At 42.5% G+C, this 20,086-nt stretch overlaps 2 protein-coding genes across 11 annotated transcripts in view; both read left to right on the forward strand.

Moving 5' to 3' along the window:
* The first annotated feature begins 2,053 nt into the window (after positions 1 to 2,053).
* On the forward strand, positions 2,054 to 8,271 carry MCEE (methylmalonyl-CoA epimerase). The gene is made up of 3 exons (XM_014874138.2): positions 2,054 to 2,232; positions 5,832 to 6,172; positions 7,615 to 8,271. The coding sequence occupies exons 1-3, from the start codon at positions 2,202 to 2,204 to the stop codon at positions 7,765 to 7,767; spliced, it is 525 nt and encodes a 174-aa protein (XP_014729624.1). The 5' UTR covers positions 2,054 to 2,201; the 3' UTR covers positions 7,768 to 8,271.
* A 4,294-nt stretch (positions 8,272 to 12,565) lies between these two features.
* The window catches only part of APBA2 (amyloid beta precursor protein binding family A member 2), an 80,620-nt gene continuing 73,099 nt past the window's right edge, over positions 12,566 to 20,086 (forward strand). For 2 of the 10 annotated variants that reach the window (XM_088172440.1, XM_014874135.2), the window contains exons 1-2: positions 12,814 to 12,938; positions 16,859 to 16,942. The gene's annotated coding sequence lies outside the window, so the exon portion shown is untranslated. Of the gene's footprint in view, positions 12,712 to 12,780; positions 12,939 to 13,032; positions 13,242 to 16,858; positions 16,943 to 20,086 lie in introns of those variants that run through there. The other 8 variants (XM_088172441.1, XM_088172444.1, XM_088172437.1 and 5 more) reach the window with 6 other exon arrangements.

Raw genomic sequence — 20,086 nt, forward strand, 5'->3', positions numbered from 1 at the left:
ACGCTAAAGGTTCCGCACACAATGGTTCCGCCTGCGGAGCTCTGCCCCGCCCCGCCTTCTGAACCAAAGCGTTCCCGCCTCCTGAACCAAAGCGTTCCCGTCTCTTGAACCAAAGCGTTCCCGCCTCCTGAACCAAAGCGTTCCCGTCTCTTGAACCAAAGCGTTCCCGCCTCCTGAACCAAAGCGTTCCCGTCTCTTGAACCAAAGCGTTCCCGCCTCCTGAACCAAAGCGTTCCCGTCTCCTGAACCAAAGCGTTCCCGCCTCCTGAACCAAAGCGTTCCCGCCTCCTGAACCAAAGCGTTCCCGCCTCCTGAACCAAAGCGTTCCCGCCTCCTGAACCAAAGCGTTCCCGTCTCCTGAACCAAAGCGTTCCCGCCTCCTGAACCAAAGCGTTCCCGCCTCCTGGCCCAGCCCTCTCTAGGAAGCGCCTCGTTCTCCCAGAGCCCCAAGCATGGTATGGCTGTCGTGCTTCCGTGGCTGCTGATTCTCAGCCTGGAAAGGGCGCGGTGTTGCTGTAGTCTGGGATGTGCATCACCACTGGGAAACCTGCTCTAAATATAGTGAAGCTACAGTCATCTTACTTCACAGTTTTGAGTCTCTGACCTAGATACAAGGGCTATTTTGTTACCACACATTTCCGGCTGATTCTGTGGGCAAAAGACGATCTTACCGGCTGTCTACAAATTCCGGCTAACGAGGCACACACACCCCTTCACCGTCAACACAGCACTGCCCGTGCTGTTCAGCTCCCCTTTTACATCATGTAGTTTTCTAAAAGTTTTTTTTTAAAGTCAAATTAAGCCCTACACCCACAGACTCTTGTGTTTCCCGCCACCCACAGCCCTTCTGCAACTTGATCCAAAACAGTGACTAACTTTTTAACTTCAATACTGCTTCTGCCTCTGCTGCTTTCATCTTTCCTTCCTACCAGCAAATGAAGTCTTTTCAGTGCAGAGAAAAGAATGCCTGCAATGCCACTTCTGTGTCCCCTCACTGTCACTTTGCACACTCCAAAAACCGTGGTGTGGAGCAGGGCCCAGCCAGCAGAGCTGTGACTGTGACCTGTCCCTGCAATTCTCTGAACATCAGAAACACACCTAATACACATCCTGGGCTGGAAATTTAAAGTGTCATATCTTGGGGCTTTCAAATACCCATTTTGACCACTGATTTTAATCTGCACTTTTAACTAATCAGATTTGAAGTGGCACGGGCTATTTATTTATTTAGGCTATATCTCAGCAACTTGCAATGTGCTGTGCCTGACACAACAAGAGTGCAGCATCAGCAGACAGCCTGCTCGCTGTCCTGAGTCTCTCTGGCACAATGCTTCATGGCATCCTGGCCACTATTAGGAACAGTATGGCCAGCAGGACCAGGGAAGTGATTCTTCCCCTGTATTCCGCACTGGTAAGGCCACACCTTGAGTTCTGGGCGCAGTTCTGGGCCCCTTGATTCGGGAGGGACATTGAGGTGCTAGAGCAAGTCTAGAGAATGGGAACAGAACTGGAAAAGTAACTGGAGCACAAGTCGGATGAGGAGTGGCTGAGGGAGCCGAGGGTCTCAGCCTGGAGTAAAGGAGGCTTGGGGTGACCTCATTGCCCTCTACAACTCCCCACAGCAGGAGCGTGTAGCCAGGTGAGGGCTGGTCTCTCCCAGGCAACAGCAGCAGGACAAGAGGGCATGGCCTCGAGCTACACAGGGGACACTTAGGTTGGACATCAGAAGAAATTTCTGCATAGAAAGTGTGGTTAGATACTTGAATGGGCTGCCTAGGGAGGCGGTGGAGGTACTGTTCCAGGAGGTGTTTAAGGAAAGTCTGGATGTGGCACTTTTAGCTCTGGTTTAGTTGACAAGGCCGTGTTCAGTCATAGTTTGGACTCGATGATCTCGGAGATCTTTTCCAACCTAACTGATTCTGTGGGATTTGCTCACAGAACTTCCTCGACAAATACTCCTTTCTACCGCAGGCCTCTTTCGCACGTTCTCTCGCAGAACAGCGCAGTGCCCAGCGGGGCCCCTGGGCGGGCACGGCCGCCTCCCCGCGGGCAGGCAGGCGCGGAGCTCCAATGGCGCGTTGTGCTGCCGGGCACGGCCCCTCGCCGTGACTCCCCGCTGCCGGCACGCCGCGCTGGCGCCGGGCCCGCACGGAGCGGTGCCGGGGAGGGCGGCGCTGCCCCGCGGCCGAGCGGGCGGTGAGATGGCGGCGGTGCTGTGTCGCGGAGTGGCCGGTAACGCGGGGCGGGAGCTCGGGCCGGTAACGCGGGGCGGTAACGCGGGGCGGCGGCGAGCAGGCCGGAGAGAAGGGAACGCGGGAGGCGGCGGGGCCGGCACGGGGCGGCCGCGGGTCTCGGTGCCTGCCCCGGTCTGGCGGATGTCCCCGTGAGACTCGCAGGCCGAAGAAAACTATCGCTTGTGTAAATAAAAGCAAGTTCTCCGATCCGACTGACGGGCACATTAACAACTGGCATTAGGTGACATAGGGTAAACTTAGAGAGCAAACTCCAAACTTAAGGCGCAAGGAAGAGCTTGTCTTTTTTGAGACGTGCTTTGGAGGTCAAATTCAAAATAATTGCCCGTTCATGATAACAACCTGTACTGCTCACTGTGGTAGGGTAGGTTAAACTCACAATACCTAAACCACACCATTTTATTTGGTAGCCACAGACCAGGAGAAAAGCGAATGAGAGGCTCAATGCTGTCAGTGATCGATTGGTAGGGTACTGGGAATGAAAACACCTCTGTATGACTGTACTTTGATGGAGGGAGCCAGAGCTGAAGCACACGGAGATTGAGTTTCCATGAGCTATGGAGCCCATCTGATTCCCAAAAGCCCCGTCCAGCACAGAGCAGAGCAGCACTGTGAGCCCAGTTGGCTTCCAGAGTTCCCAAGATGTTCACATCAACTTGAAATTTCTGGAATTTAAGAATGACCACACTAGGCCCTTTCTCCATTTGGTCCAGAGAGACAGCACACAGCCCCTCTGTTCCAGATTGCCTATGGTAACAGCATCTTCTCCATGCTTTGGGAGTTTGTCTCCACCTGAAATGAGTGACAATGGAGCAGTGCCCAGTGACAAGGTTCTTACTGCAGCCCACTGTTGTAAAACCTTCCCATAGAGAACATGACTGAGTCAGTTGGAACTTGGCTTGTCTTTGATTCCTTAGTGTCCTTGACTGAGTCAATGAACACTGCTCCACATCAGAAGCAACAAACAAGCCTATGAATAAACATTAGAAGGGTGAGGATCTCAGTTTATGGGGCACTTCAGACTTGTTACTTCATAATCTGCTCAGTTAAAGAACGTAACCCTTACTTGGTACAACTGTGTATTTAAACTGATGTGCATACTACGTAGATCAGTCAACCATCAATAGAATGACCCCCAAACAGATACATTTTAAAATATTCTTCAAATGAAGCTTAAGAAGGTTATATACCATAGAACTAGTTTTGCAATGTATAAATAAGTATTAGTGTTTCTTTCCTGGAAATATGGAAGTGATGGGTTTCAGTCTGAACTTTGCTGAAAACCTTTCTTTTTCACTGCAGGGCCATTTTTTGATTATTGGGTTAGAAGAAGATTAGAATTTTAAGTAATCTATATAGTTACTAATCTAGGTAAGACAAGAAAAACACAAATGCTTTTTGCTTAATCTCAGTCAATTCAATAATGGATTTAAAATTAATACTCTATATGCATCTGACTAGAGCTAGGATAAATTCACAAGACTTCATAGAATAAATGCTTATATGAGTGAGCATTTAAGTATCTTTGACTTTACAAGAATCCTAGGAATATACTTCACTTTTTCAGTCTATTGCCTTCCCAGGAAACACCACAAGAAATCAACCATTTCTGGGCAGAACCCAGAAGAAAGAGCATTTTCTATTATTTTCTCTAGTGTTTCACAAATAGCTGAGTAACAAACAGTCTGTGTCTTTGTCAATTTATTTGAAATAGAAAAAATACTAATTAAATTACAATAAATATGTAGTTATATGCCCTGTGTGAAGTGCAGCAAGAATTTTAGATGTCAGATGTAAAAGAATGGGAAAATCCTTGCCTTTCCATTAGTAAAGACTGCTTGAAAAAAAGATCTACATTAGTAGTATTTCTATTGAACTGCAGTCTGTTAATATTTGTAAGAAATAATAAAACTGTAAAAGGCTCTGGAAAACATAATAAATTACATAGTAAGGGATCCTTCTCTTTCAAAGGACTTTTTTATTTCTAGAATACTGCCTTCCTCCAAGTGGAAAAATCTCTCTTGCTTCAGCAAGAGTTGAATAATGTCTTAAGAAATTAGAGTACAAAATGGAGCAACTTACTCTGCTTAACTGTAAATCCCTATACTAGTTAATTCTCCAAGCCTTTAATCATGTCATCTAGTTCCTGCATGTTTGTACCTCCTACATTTTCGGCATTGCACAGTACTGCTACCTCACTTGGTTCACCCTGATTCAGCTGCATTGACATGCCAAGTGTTTCCACAAAAGAGTTTCTGCACAGACATTTGAGAAACAAGAATTTTTCTTCGTGTGAAAGTTTCTAGGGGATTTTTTTTACAATGTAAAAAGTTGAAAGCAGTTGCTATCCTTTACCAGTATGATATCCTAAAGGTAACAAGTGAAAGAATTGTCCAGAACTTCTGGCTGTGATGAAGGAGATGACAGGATGGACTGTGTGAGAGCCTGGCAAGAAATACTGCAGGGCAGTTACTTGCAGCACTGGACAAGTTTCTGGAAATACTTAATGTAGGATGTTGATTTAGTATCATCAAAAGACTGTGAATAGACTTACTTTTGTGATACTAAGTCCTTGCTCATATGCACATTGTATGTTATAATTTTAAGTGTCAAATACATGCAAACATTTCTTCCTCCATCACAGCACCATGCTGAGAAAGGCTTAGGTTTAAGGATTTATCACTTATCTTTTTGAAGAAAAATTAGCTGGTAGCTGTAGAATCTTGAATTCCTGTGGAATTGTCGTTCTTAGTTACATACAGTGAAGCAAAGCTGATTTAATTAATTACAGCTATTACTGACCTTTCAGAGTACCAAGAGCCCAGCCAGGCTATCTGTCCTCAGTGTGATTCAAAGCGTCCAGAATCTCAGTGTGCATCATCGGCACAATCTCTTAGCAAAATAGCACATTTGTGACTTTAAAGCAAAGAATGCCTCAAAGACTCCCAAAATGCTGATACCTCTAGCTCCCTTAAGGCAACGGGAGCTCTGACTTGGCCTAAAGCAAACTGGCATGGAATTAAAATGTGGCTTTTATGAATATATCCTTTATTCTCATTTTGGTTCCAGAAACAACTGATACTATCACAATTTCTCCCCACCCCCAACACCTCTAGATTCTAGTACTGACAGATTAATTTTTAATGTAATTAATTTGTAAGTACCCCCATTTTATATCTTTCTTTTTATTTGTGATCTTTTTGTTTGTTTGCTCTAATTTTGAGATGTATAGGCATATCCTTATTTATTTCTCTATTTTGTAAGAAGCTCTGAAAATTTCAGAAGTCACTTTTAAATGCATTATACATTTGACCTTTACAATTGGTCGTTTTCCTCTTTTCAACAGGCATATGTAAGGATTTACACAAAATTTGAGTCTGCTTTGGGTTTTTTGTTTTTTATTTTTAATACTTTTGAATATTTACTTAGTCAGAATTGTTTCCTTGCTCTCAGTCTACCCTGAGCATTGCTCAAGGATGTGCCAGTGACTTGGCACTCTGCAGGCCTTTATAGGGGAAAGAGCAGGCACTGAGAGTTTCTTAAAAGCATTGTGTCAGTGCTATTCACTTTTTTCTTCAGGGCTTCTTAGCAGATTGCAGACTTCAGCTCCCACAGTACGAACTCTATCATCGTCAAAGTCTTCCTCACAAAACATTCCAAGCTGTTTGTGGAAACTGGGCCGACTTAATCATGTGGCAATTGCAGTGCCTGATTTGGAGAAAGCTCAGTCCTTCTATAAAAATGTGTTAGGAGCCCAGGTGAGTGAGACTGTTGCTCTTCCTGAACATGGTGTCTACACTGTTTTTGTGGAGCTGGGAAATACCAAGCTGGAACTTCTACATCCTTTAGGAGAGAAAAGTCCCATTGCAAGCTTCCTGCAAAAAAACAAGACTGGAGGAATGCATCATATCTGCATTGAGGTATTTTAACATAATATTTATTGTAATAAGACAGATACATTCAAGTATGCATATTTTAATAGTTTTGACCTGTATCAAGAACTAACATATATGGCTAACATATTTCTTCTCTCTTATACTAAAGAAAATTTAGACAGATGTTTTGATAGGCAAGTTGTTTCAGAAAAGCTAAGTATTTTAAGAAGAAATTAAATTATTCCTGACCAGTCACAATTAAACACCTGCAGTGAAAATCATGCTGGACACAGCAGAGCAATCCAAGCCTGGTACTATCCTAATATGGATGCACTCAAAGGCTTTCCACTGTTGACTGTCACTCAGCCTTGGGGATGCAGGAATTCATTCCAGCTGAGCCCAGCCTGGGTTCCTCTTCAGGCCATCTCTGCAGGACAGGAGCAGCAGCTGCTGTGAATTTTCTGCTCAGGGCAAGAATCTGGAGGGGGCCATGGCACATGTGGCCTTTCTAGTTTAGATAATTTGACAGTCATTCATTTTTGTTTTGTAGACTGGTAGTTGTGTGTAGGAAGAACTGTAGTGAGTTTGGAATATTCATGAACAGAACTGCTGCAGATGGGTAAGAATTAGATGATGCCTGCTACACTGAATTAAAGCTAGGAATTTCCTTCTTCCCTACAATGGCTTTGGGAGAGTTCATTCACCAAATTATGTCCAGACACCTCAGTCTTGAAAATTGGCATTGATGCTATTTTCATTCTAGGTCTGTATTGATTACTGACTATTGAATTTTCTAAACAGAGTATTAATATTATTATTTCAAAAAATTAATACATTTAAGTTATAGGAAAATTCAAATTTAATTGGATGACGTGACATCAGAACTTCAGATCACAGCATAGAGTATAAGCATGTTTTTGTTAATTACATATTTCTGTAGGAAACTGTACTGAAATACTGTATTAATGGCTATTATTATAGTTAAGTTCAATGGGAAAACCATGTCTGATATATTTTTGATTATTCCAAGCTTTTTTCCTTAGGAAGCTGTATGAACCTTAACCTAATCAGAAGGACAGTATATCAATCTAAAAGAGACTTTTAGCTTGTGCCCAGTGCCCTCCCTTTTCACCAGCATTTAATGATTCAGTGTTCTGTCATCACTTATAAGGGGAGGGGGTTTTTTAATTTATTAAGAGCTAGAAAGCAATATAATCTTCCTAGTAAAAGTAGTGCAGAATTTAGATTATTTATGGAGTCCTTATAAAGTAACACCAAAAATAATCAATGAGCTTTGTGCATGAGTGATTTTTGGTTTATTAATTTCTTAAATATTGCACAATTTGTTTAAATAGTATTATATAAAGTCTTCAAATAACAAATGCAAACTTCTGTAGTATTTTTATTTTTAAGATTAGATGTTTTAAATGCTCCTAAATGTAAAATCTGCATAATGCAGTGCAATGTGTTAATTTGTGTTTTATTAGGTTGATGACATAAAAGCTGCTATGACAGAACTGAAGAAAAAAAAGATACGAATATTGAGTGAAGAACCAAAAATAGGTGCACATGGGAAACCTGTGATTTTTCTTCACCCTAAAGATTGCCATGGAGTCCTTGTGGAACTTGAGCGAGCTTGAGCTGCAATATTCATAAATAAAACAATAGAAGAGTTGTGAAGTTCCTGAGTTGGTGCTGGGAATATTGATGTGGTATTCAGTCTTTACAAGTTCATTGTAGTTCCCACGGATGAAGTACAGCTTTTAAGTACTGAAATAGTGCTACAGATTTAGGGTCTTTCTTTGTTGTTGTTGCTGATTTGATTTTCAGAATTAATGTGCTGGCATTTCTTGAATTCTCTAAACACAAATACATCAACTAAGTTACATATGTACCACAGTAATTTATCTTTTGCAGCATGATTTTACCTCTGTAGCCACAGAAACTGTACAGTTTCTAGGTCAAGCTGCATTATTTTGTTCTACATTTCAGAGCAGAGACCCACTTCTCAGTGACAACAATATAGCTTAGACATTTCCTTTAGAAATAAAGGAAAACAAACACTGTGTTTTCTCTTTTCACCATTCATCATCCGTGCATCACAGTGATTGGTTCATGCAATAAAAAATCTATATATTGTTTTATGGGTGTCTGCAATCAGTAAGTAACTTTTTCTTGGCATAACCATTGCTGTCAAGGAAGTTACAATGCATAAATCATCATTTTGTTGTTTTATGAACTTTGTGGATATGTAGGCAATGCAAGAAGAAAACCTGGAAATTATTTGCCTGGCAGACTGTAATGCACTTGTGACATTTTTTCATTTTTAGGGTTTTTGAAATCTTTTTTCCCAAGCTTTCTCCATAGAAGGACATCTTGCAGAGATGAACAAGCAGTGTTTAACCTTTCACCTTTGCAGAAGCACTTTACAGAATCAGTGGCAAACACACACCATGGACATCTTGCTTCTGTACATGGTTTGAACATTAATGACCACGCCAGCTGCTGATGTCACAGGCTGCAGGCACAGACTTGTTCACTCTCTTGGTGTCTATTACCCAAGCAGTCTTTCCCTGATACTTTTGTTTATAGGTTTCTTTTGACATTTCAGCTGTAAAAATAGAAGACTTGCTATTTCTTAATTTTCTCAAGCCTTAAAAAGTCATACTTTCCAAGCTTAACTACAATCTGAATTTTAGGTTTTCCTACATCTCTGCATTTACAGTAAGAACCTTCAGCTTGATACAAAGATCATTTTAGTCTAGGCAACTTTTTAACTTAATGGAATTATTTGCAATATGTGTCATGTTTGAAACAACAAAATACAAATATAATGTTGACCTGAGATTTAAACATATTTTTAAAGACATTGACACTTCCTCATGAATTTTACTTCTGAAAAAATCTCTACAAAGCCATGTTGTTTTTTTTTTTAACAAGATAGTTTTATACTCAAAATAAATACTCCTTCTGTCATATTTTAAGAAAAACAGCCTTCCACAGGGTTTCTACATTTCATCAAATCATTGTTTAGAGGGTATTTTGTGATCTAAATTCCAAATTGTTTAAACTTAGAAATCCTAAGGCTTATGATGGAAGCACAGAATGATTTGATATTCCTGAAATATGATTCAGCCATTCTAGGAGACATTCTATGAGCAAAGCTGCTTTTGTCTTTTCTTTCTGTCAAAGACAAGGAGATACCTTTTCTGCAAAACCAGTATAGGAATGCCAGTACTAAAAGCCTCACTGGTTAAGATAATTGAACAGAAGTCTGTAAATCAAAAACCCTCAGTTTGGTGCGACAGAAACAGCCCTCCCATGGTTCATTCTCCATTTCTTTGTCCTGTCTGAAGGAGATGGACTTTTGTGTATTACATTTGTCACTACACCCAGAGTAGTAGCTTGAGGCAGTGCTAGAGAGCAGAGATTTTTAAGTAAGCAAGATTTGCTCCTCCTGTTGATTGTGCTCCCTATCTTACTGGCAGAAAGAGGCTTGTAATATTTTTTATCTAGTAACCAGCAATTTTTCTGACTGACTGATGTGGGGTTGCCCAGCTCTAAGTCAGCTGATGCATTTTCTTCCTCATATCTAAGTCATGCTCCTATCTCACTCACAGTTTATACCTTTCTTCTGACTACTTCTAAGGTGGAAGTCAAGAAAATGACAACACACACACATACAACCCCAGCCCTACAAAAGAGAGTTTGGGTCTGCAAATTAGTACCCAAAACTGGATCATGTTCTTACAAGCTCTTACAATTTGATGGGATCAGACCCCCTTACTTGTCTGGGTATGTGCTACAGGACTGGAGAATTTCCCCTCTGGAGCTATAGACTTTGAGAATAGCCAAGGGAGCTAGACAGCTACAGGATCTGCAGACAGCTACAACTGAGAGAAGTTTCCTGTTCATAAGCTTAACTCCCTTGGACTTCAGTGGGAACAGAATCAGCCCCTATAAACTATGTAGTCCTTCACCTTAAGGCAGGTAGCCTTCACAAGTTGTTGTTCTGACTTGCAAGTGGTTGGGACAGGGGTTACATACATGGGCCTTACTCTTTGTCACTGATTATTATAAGAGGGGAATAGTATCAAAACAGTGGAAATTCAGGGATGGAAACTGGGGAAAGAGAGAACTGTCATTTGCTCTTTTCAGTGGAGGGACATTTAACAATACACCCCAGTTGCACCATTATACAACTTCTGAGAACAACAGTGATTCAAATAATTGTAGCCTGAATATTTTGGAAGGGAATTAGGCTTTGACAGTGTTTCTTCTTCTTTGGTTTTTATCTGTTTGTTGGCTTTTTTAAAACAGCAAAACCTTCTTCTCTGGTAATGTCAAGCTTCTCAGAAGACAGAGTGTTAATATTTTGCCAGTAAATTTTCTCACGCTTGTGCCATTTGTCAAGTGCGAGTTCCCTGTTCCAATCTCTCCGTGTGCCTTTTTTCCCCTCAGAGCTGAAGTATGTTCCCATTTCATGCTGCCTAAGGCAGACAAGACACATTTTTCAGGACTCCATCAACATTACTCAGGCAGCTAAAGAGCTCATAATTAAATGATGCAAAATATCTTTTTTTACTTCCTCTCTGCAACCCTCAAGTCACTCCTAAGTGGGAGGAGGTGAACAGGCTGCAGAATGAATCCCATTCCTTATGATGAGACAAACTTAGAAGCAAACTTAAAAGCTGAGAAAATAACTAACTGCATGCTTTTTAAAAGCTAACCTTACAGTTTTGCAGTTCTGCAAAAACACTGTTCATGTAATGCTTATTCTGCAATTAATGCACCCGAATTTCATTCTGAATTCTGATGCTTTCATTATTACCATATCAAGCTGTAGTCTCATAGAAAGACCATGAAACATGGAGATGTTTACATTATCTGGTTGAGCAACTTGCACTGGGAGCTTTGAATGATATCCTTGGCACTTCATTTGATTCTGTGCTTACAAGGAATTCTTCCTGTGTGACATGTGTTTGTTGGACATAAAAACCCTTAATTAAGAGGAAAACTCTGAATTATTTCAATACTCAGTTCTTTTACCAAAGCAGTTGCCATATTGGCCAAATTATGAGGCTGTCAAACAGAGTAAGATCATCAAGTTCAAATAATTAATTTATATGGAAATGGAAATTAACAACAGTGTATAATCAACCTAGGGATGACATTTTTCAATGGAAGACCTCAACCACTTAGGTATGCAAAATCTGTCACCATTGATAAGCATTTTCAAAGTACTTTGAACAAATTATGAAATAAATATTTATCTTATTGTGAAGGAGGGATGTTTGTATCCTGTATAATCCTTAAATATCCATAAAATTATGTCAACTGTCAATTGTAATGTTCATTTACAGTCTTGTATATTGTTAAAAAGCATTGCTAACTGCAAAGTTCATAGCATAGTGTCTTGGTTTTGAAAAGACAGGTGTTTGCTAAGGAAGGAGGAGCTTCTCTTGAAATGGAAAATGCAAATCCCCTCCCTCCACATTACTGTAAAGTTGAAATTAAGGGACTCTCAGGCAAAAATATGAGAATAGGAATAACAGTTCTTTACTAGGACAGCTTTTCATTTTTGCTATAGTGAGAAAGATGAGCTAGTATCTAAATAAATCTAAATTTGCATAAATTATGAGCAAGGCCTGTCATAATTGCCCTAAAATATGTGTTTCTTTATATACAAAGTACTCACTATCACCTAGCTGCCCTAGAAAGATCTAGAGGTTTCTAATAAAAGGCCTGAGGAACCAACTGTGTTTATCATTCACCATAAGAAATGTTCTTGGAGAAACCCTCTTCAGTGAGCTTTTAAATAGTACACATTGAATCCTACATTTTTAAACTTCAGGGGTGGATCTGTGTATTATTTGCACAAGGGCACAATAATCATAATTTGTTCTGATAAATCTGCCCATATGGGATGTGACTGAGTCCAGTGCTGTCTCCTGCTGTAATGTTCAAACTTTTGGTGTTTGGGTTTTTGTTGCACTGGGGTACCTCAAGCAGCAGGGAAAGGTGAGGCCATACCTAACAGGATTACATGGCATTCAGGAGCGTAATTCACAGCTGCTGTGGAGACTCACTGAAAACACCCTCAGCTTCGGCCCAGCGCCAGAGCAGGTCCCTGGGGATACGGAGCGGCCTTGCCGAGTGTCCCTGCGGGATGCGGGCGGCCACCAAACCTGGCTGTGGGCAGCTGCTGCCCCGGGGGCTCGGGAGGGGAGCGGGGCCCGGGGGCTGCGGCCTGCTCACCTCAGTGCCCGCGTCTGGACACAGTCACGGAATCACAGAACTCTTCGGGCTGGGCGGCAGGGTCACCTGCAGCAGGTGACACGGGAGCGCGCCCAGGTGGGTTCGGAATGTCTTCAGAGAGGGAGACGCCACACCCACCCTCCCTGGGCAGCTCTTCCAGTGGTCTGCCACCCTCAGTGTGAAGTTCTCCCTCATGCTGAGGTGAAACTTGTGTTTCAGTTTATGGCCACTGCTCCTCGTCCTGCCGCTGGACACCGCTGACGAGCGTGGCACACGCGGAGCTGGCGCGGTGCCCGGCGCCCGGTGTGCAGGTGGATCGCGGACAGGTGAGCGCGTCCGCCGAGCCCCCCGGGCTGCGCGGGGCCCGCGGCCGCCCCCCCGCTCCCCCCGGGGCCGTGAGGCGGCGCGGGCGCTATGCGCCATGCAGGTTCCTGGGCGCTGGCGCAGGCAGGTTCCCGGGCGGGCCCGCCGCGGTGTGCGGCGCTCAGCAGCCACACAAAAGAGCGGCTGCGGCTGCCCCTCTGCCCGGCACCGGCCCCGCCGCTGCACCGCGGTAAGGACGGGGGGCGCAGGGCGGGGGGCTGACACACCGACCGACCGACCGACCTACCGACCGCCGGCCGGGGTCGTCGCGGGCGTCGACGGCTCCGTCGGGGGTGGGGCGGCAGCATCCCGCGGGTTCCCTCAGGGGAGCGGGGAGCCCCCGGGCGCGCCCCCGCCCCGCGCCAGCACGGACGGTGCTCCCCTCGAATCGGGGCTGGGGGCTTCTCTCCCCTCGAGCGGCTGCCTCCGCCTCATCCCATCTTCATCCCCATCCCCTGGCAACCGAGCTGCCCGCAAGCGGACAGGAGCCGAGGTGAAGGGGAGCCCCTGCGGCATGGCGGAGCGGCCGGCGCTGTGGCGATCGGCGGCGCGGGGCTCCGGCACCGGGGGCTGCCGCACGCCCGCTTGTCCCCACCGTGCCCGGGGAGGCGCCGCCACCGCGCCCCGCCAGGCTCGGGAGAACCGGCGGCGATCCCCCGGGCCAGGCTGCGGCTCTGCTCCGCTCCCCCGGGGCTGGGCTGCGGCTCGCTCGGCTCCCCCGGGACGCTGCGAGCTCCGAGCCGGCCCGGCCGCCTCAGCCCCGCCGTGCCGGGACGGCGGCTCCGGGTAACGCGGGCACCGGCCGGGCAGCATCCGCATCATTGTCAGCGTTTTGAGGGAGGGCGGGAGGCTTAAGTCCGTTTGTCTTAATAAGAGTGAAAAGAAATGCGAGAGGAGCTCTCCTGTAATGCAGCACCTTCGGAGTTTATATTTGGTTCTGATTTCATGCCTCCACTGTAGCAAAGGGATCAGAACCTTTTATCCGCTCTTTTCCCGTTCGCTTCATCATGAGGTGTGGAGGGAAAAGGGTGCTCTATTAAGAATACCTGATTTTTGTTGGGATAAACAGCATGAGATATTATAGCATGGTCTGTTTGCCTCTTATTGAACAGTTTTTTGAATATGTGTGTGTGTGGTGCCTTGTATTGCCATAACAAAAGGGATGGGGGTGGGGGAAAGGAAGGGAATACTGCATTTAGAGCTGCATCTTGGAAAGTCAAAGACTGCCTTATTTTGCCTCAACTGGCATTCCGTGCTTTCAGATTTATGTACTTTGCATCCTCAGTGTCTTTTGGTGGTTGTTGCATGTTAGTGACAACATACTAACATAAGAAAAGAAATTTAAATAAAGACAGGGATCATACAATGTGCATAGTACAGAGATAATGTGCACTGCAGTGATGTTTAAGAAAAGTCTGAAATTACTGTGACCAGTTTGAAAAATGCAAGTGGTGTTTTCAGTTTCATTACCTGGCCAAGGCCACCCTATAATCTCCCAGGAGGGGCTGGGAAATCTGTTTGCAGAAAAGGTATTTCTCTATTATGCTTGTTATCCAAGAATCCCTAATTACTTAATGAGTACAACGGAAAAAGAGGAACAACTACTGTCATAGTTTTTTGTGGTTCTGTGTAAGCCACAGTGTTTCCAATATAGCATGGTTTTAAAAGGGAGGAATTCTACTTTAAATCCTTATTGCCACTTAACGTAAAATACAGTGTGTGCAGGTTATGTGTTTGAGAAGCAGAAGATGGACATTTGTGTTAAAGCATAAGATGGGAATTTATAATTGTATCCAATTAGTTCTTCTCCATATGGGACAGACAAGGTGAAAGAGCTTTTCTTTCATCTCTTTTGTGAGAACTAAACTGCTAAAGTCGAAGCCACTGTCCTTAGTCCACTTTGGGCTCATAGGATTTCATACTGCAGAACTGTCCTTATAAACCCTGATTGTCAGAGTTTCTAAATTCTCTGATAGCTTAGCCCTTATCTGCACTTGGAAATATCTGAAGCTATTTTTAAAAATGCATCAGCAGCTATATTATTGCTCCCTCTTGATCCTCTGATAGTATGGCCTCTTGCAAAGGCCATAGATGCTCAGCTCTTTTGGTCAAAGTATTAAAGTTCTAAGGAGGAATCTCAAAAATCATGTTTTGTGCAATTACTTGATTAATGCAGTTCAGGCTGGGGACTGGACATGAATTTAAACAAGTTAGGTGTTTAAAAAGTGACCTTTGCTTAAGGCTGTGAACACAAGAAACCACTTCAAGAAGCATAATTTTTCCATCTCTCCAGCTATTCTGACAAGAATATTTGCTAAGAAATACTTTGTGAAAATAACACGGTTTAAACATCTTTCAGTTAATATCCCTGTGCTGAGGGTGGAGAAATTAGAGAAAGTGACCTGTTCCAAGCTACCAGCTCCCAGAGAGACATATGGAGGATTCTGGTTTTGTTCAGAACAAATCTTGGTTGTAGCCTTTGAACACATCAGGGTTTAGGTGCTTCTGCAGACTTTTTATATCCATTTCCCTTGTAATCTGTGTTTAAATAAACAAGGCAATTATTTAATGCTTTAAGCATTGCAGTGGTAGAGGCTGAGGAGCAGCCCTGCCAAAAAAGGCCCAGAGGTCCTGGTGAACAGCAAACTGGACAGAAACCAGCCACATCTCCTGGCAAGAAAGACAGCCAGGAGCATCCTGGTCTGGGTGAACAACAGTGCAGCCAGGACATCAAGGGAAGTGATTATTCCCTTCTGCTCAGCACCCAGTAGGTCACATTTATAACCCTGAGTCCAGTTTTGGTCCCCCCAGTCAAAGGAAATTATTAAAGACTTGAGGTTCTGCAGAGGCCACTGAAGTGGTTGGCTGAGCTCTGAGCAGAGGGTGAGGGAGTGGGGCTTGCTCAGCCTGCAGAAATGGAGGCTATGGGGAGCTCTACCAGCAGCCTTCCAGTCCTTGGAAAGAGCTCCTCAGGGAACTGGAGCCAGACTCAACACACATGCCAAAGAATGAGAGACAAAAGGCATATGTTGAAACAAAGGTTCAGACTGGATACAAGCAAAATACTTTGCCCCACAGGGACAATCATACATGGAGTGGGGTTGCACAGTATGGTCTCTGTTCTTGAAGGTTTTAAAGAGCAGACTGGATAATTCCCTCAGCAAACTGATCAGGGCTCACTGATGACCTTGGTTTGAGCAGAATGTTGGACAAGAGATCTCTGACATTCTTAACAACCTGAAGGGTTATGATCCTTTTTGTGCCTATCTGTACATGATACAAGGAGACGTTTCCAGAACTCAGATTTTTAAAGAAAGATTTAGAGTTTCCATTCTAAGACTAATCTGTTCATCTCAGCAAAGATGGAATAAAGTATCAGTATGATACATTAACCTCTATTACCTGTTAAACAGTACATTACATTTATACAAACTAATACCTTACTATAAGCCTCCCAAGGAAGTGGTATTTGCTTGAAATAAACATAAAGAAATGCACACTACTTGCAAGCGAGAGCTTTTACTAGGAGGTGTCTTTTGGCACTACTATGAGGCAATTAAAGACTTGCACATTTGTGCAAGAAATGTAATGGTAGTTGTTACATCTAGAGAAAGTAAAGATGCAGTCACATGCACTTCACAAGTTAAGAGGGAGACCTGAAAGCAGAATCAGAATTCGTTGGTTTTTAGATGCTCAAAAAACTTGCAGTTGCTGAGTCAAATGTTCATTATAAGTAGTTGCAAATGCTTTTAGTCTACTGGGAAGAATATTATATATATGATTTTTTTTTCCTGAGGACCCATAAGAGCTGCATGAAAAGCAGCTCAAAACAGCACCATGTGATTGGTGAAGTGCTTTAGGCCTTTGCTGTCTGCAGGAGCTGAACATGCACCACTTAAGCTTTGTCATGGCATCCATGAGTAGGACTTCCATTTGAATTCTCAGTTTTGTCTGAACTTAGGTCTTATTTTGGCTAACAATACTATTTTTTGGAAGGAAGGTCTTGCACAGATGGTAAAAAACGTATGGATTGAACTGTTTGTTTCTGATGCTGGTAGGTAAATGCACTGTCACTTGAGTACATGACATTCCTTTCCTTTTTTGTTGCAGTACTTACTGTCTTCATTGACATGCTGCAGCAGAGGAAGGTGATTTGCACTTCAAGAGGAGTAAGTTAGAGCTGAGCAAAGACTGGTATGGAAAACTCTGGGATTAATAGGTGCTTCCACCTAAGCTAAAGAGGAAGAACTAGAAGCTCTGTAGATAGGGATGACAAAGAAAAGTGTAATTGTTCTTGGATAACAAGGTTACATGAAATACTGCTGGAGATGCATATTCTGAAGTATACTCATGCATGAAGGGATCATTTTCTTTTGAAATAGAAGGAAATGAAGAGGAAAGTTGGCAAACAGGTATACAAAACATGTCAGTTATAACCAATGTGAGGTTTGCAGTCTAGACAAGGATTTTCAAATAGTAGTACTTCTGCAATGCAGACATCCACTGACACCAACCCAGGCTTCCAGTGGGAGCTGCATGAGGAGTATCTTGGGATCGTTGTCTGGTTTGAATTATTAAGATGGAGTTTCCTTCAGAAAATTTTCCTCCTAGTTACAGGCTCAATAATGAAGATTCAGCCACATAGAAATTTGTTATTGCTTTGTTACTTAAAAGGCAGATGGAATATTTCCATTCTATTAATTGAATGGAGCTTTTGAACTTTGTTTTGTGCATTGATATTAGGAATATTTGTGAGCATATCACCAATTTGCACCATTTCCAGGTTGCTGTTGTTCCCTTTACTTTCTGAGAGATCCTCTTCACAGATGCACTTCTCAGCTACAACCTTTGCAGAAGTTCCTCTTCCAAAGTCAGTTGTACAGTAACCCTCATAATTTTTGAGGAGTGAAATCCTTTTTATTTCTGAAATATACTCCAAGAGAGACCTGACCTTGCAAATTTTTCTTGTGTATGTATTCTACCTTTGTGTTAAGGGTTCACAGGATCTGACCCTTGAAGATTTAGTGTAAGATTTATTTTATTTATTAATTTAATGAAGATTAAGTGTAAGACAAACTTAGAAGTCTTTCACCTGAGTACAGAGGTTAGATGTAGCTAAGAATTCATAATATGATCATAGGAGGCACGCTTACTTCTTTCTATCTTAAATGTATAAAACCAGAAACAAACAGCTCACAACCCAAATAATAGTTGTGTAACACTGACCACGGGTGTTCTGGTGAGGATGCAGACTAGATTTGACCACTGGAGTCCAGAATGCCAGGGGGTGCTGTGGAACATGGGAACATGTGGTGAGAAGCACAAGTTCCATAGGGACAGCACCGATCTAAGCAGTATTGTAAGAACTTCCCAGAAGGTACTTCACTGAACCTGAACAGGGAATGCCAAACACAACTGATCTTTATGTGAAGAATAATAAAGAAAATATTCCCACAATGTCATCAACCTCTTTACTGCTTTTGTCCACTAGCCAGACACAAAGGTGCTTGGGTGGATTCTCTGTCACCCAGTGTGCCCTTCAAGATCAGAAATGTTAGTTAACTTTGCCTTTTCCTGCTCCAGCAAGATGGTAAAATATGCCTGAGTTACTGGATGAACTGAAGAGAATGAGGGTTGCACAGACGAGATTCTGTTCTAGAATGACATAGGACTTTAATTATTTTCTCCAATTACCAAGAGTGAAATGGTATTGATAAATTGATGTTACTTCAAGAATCACTAATACAAGCTACCACAAAAAATGATTTCAGTGCAAGTGCACCCTTTTGGTTTAGTCAAATCTCAAATCTTAAAATAGGACTCAAAACTCATGCTCTGAAAGCTGAGATGCCTTTTCAACACATCAGGGGGAGTGTATGGAGATAGAATTGCCTGTTTCTTCTCATGAAGAAGCAAGATTGCTTCAGAGCTGCTATGCTTCTCAAATCCATACCAAATCTCTCTCCTGGGAATGAAATTCTGTTACCAAACATATACATATTCTTGTTTGTTTGTTGGTTTGTTTGTTTGTTTGGGGTTTTTTTGGGTTGCTTAGTTTTTTTTGTTTTGTTTTGTTCTTCTTCTAATTTGCAGCTTTTGGGTCTGGTAAGGATGGCCACTCTGACTGGTACCAGTTTTCAGGGTTGCTGTGTTATCTTGAGTTTCAAAAACTGCTACAGCTACTAATAGATGAATAATCATGAAGGCAGCTACACAAAGACCAGAAATATTCCTGCTCTTATAAAATGATCCAGCATAGGAAAGAAGCAGACTTGCATGGTTCCAAATTCCTACTATGCAGCATAGCACGTTGTTGCCATGCTACCAGATTGTTTGCCTTGATATTTAAATTTGCTCTTAGATTTGTATTTAAAAAGAATGAACTGTTAGCAGTACATTAAAATATAAAATAACGTGACAAGACATAAGCTGCATCATCAATTTGTTCATGTTTTTTTGGCCTCTATAGATTTCTTTTTCCTTTCCTAAAATAAACCCCACTATCACAACAAATATAAGATATGCATGAACCAATGAATTATGGAAAGGTTCTGTTTGGGAGTGCAATAATGGTTTATATCAAAGGAGGAATATTGATTATAGTTTCCATACTTTAAAAAAATATGCATTTGGCCTACCTTACAAAGTGCCTCTTGCCATCTTTTGTCCCCTCCAATTTAACACAACAAAGAGAAATCAGAGTATGATGATATTTTCTAGTTATTGATGCATTATGGAGGAGAAAGGAACATTATTTCTACATATGTGTGTATGTAGATATATATAAAATGTCCTTTAGGCACAAAATCTTGTGTTACTGAAAGACAACTCTTGATTAGAGACGCGGTAGCTTTAAAAAGAAACTTATCCCTGTGATATTCTTAGCCAGTCAATCAGTGTGGCTTTAATTATGTAGAAGTATTTGACATGTTATGGCCCAGGAGATAAGAGCTGTTGCATACTAGATGAATGAAAGGGAAGGAATTCTGTTGGTGACTAGAAATTCCACTCTCAGTTCTGCATTAAAGACATAAAATGAGCACTGGAAGGCAATGCTTCCTAGTAAATAGTGATTTGCATTATACTGCTGATTCCAGGATTATGAAGGTTGTTTGTGGCAGAATTCTTCATTTCTGGTTGACTCCTAGCTTTACTGATGGAAGAGTTGCCATGAAAATACCTGTGTAGTATCAGGAATGTGCCTTCAAGTCAGTTGTGTTGGTGTGAATTTTATTGTTTGCTTGGTTTTTGGTTTGGTTGTTTGGCTTTTGTGTGTTGTTCTGCTATTTAGTTGAATTTTGCTGTTAAACTTCTTGCTGGGTTAAACTATAAAGATAA

The sequence above is a fragment of the Sturnus vulgaris genome, chromosome 13 (assembly GCF_052056855.1).
Source record: "Sturnus vulgaris isolate bStuVul1 chromosome 13, bStuVul1.hap1, whole genome shotgun sequence".
In the NCBI taxonomy this organism is placed as follows: domain Eukaryota; kingdom Metazoa; phylum Chordata; class Aves; order Passeriformes; family Sturnidae; genus Sturnus; species Sturnus vulgaris.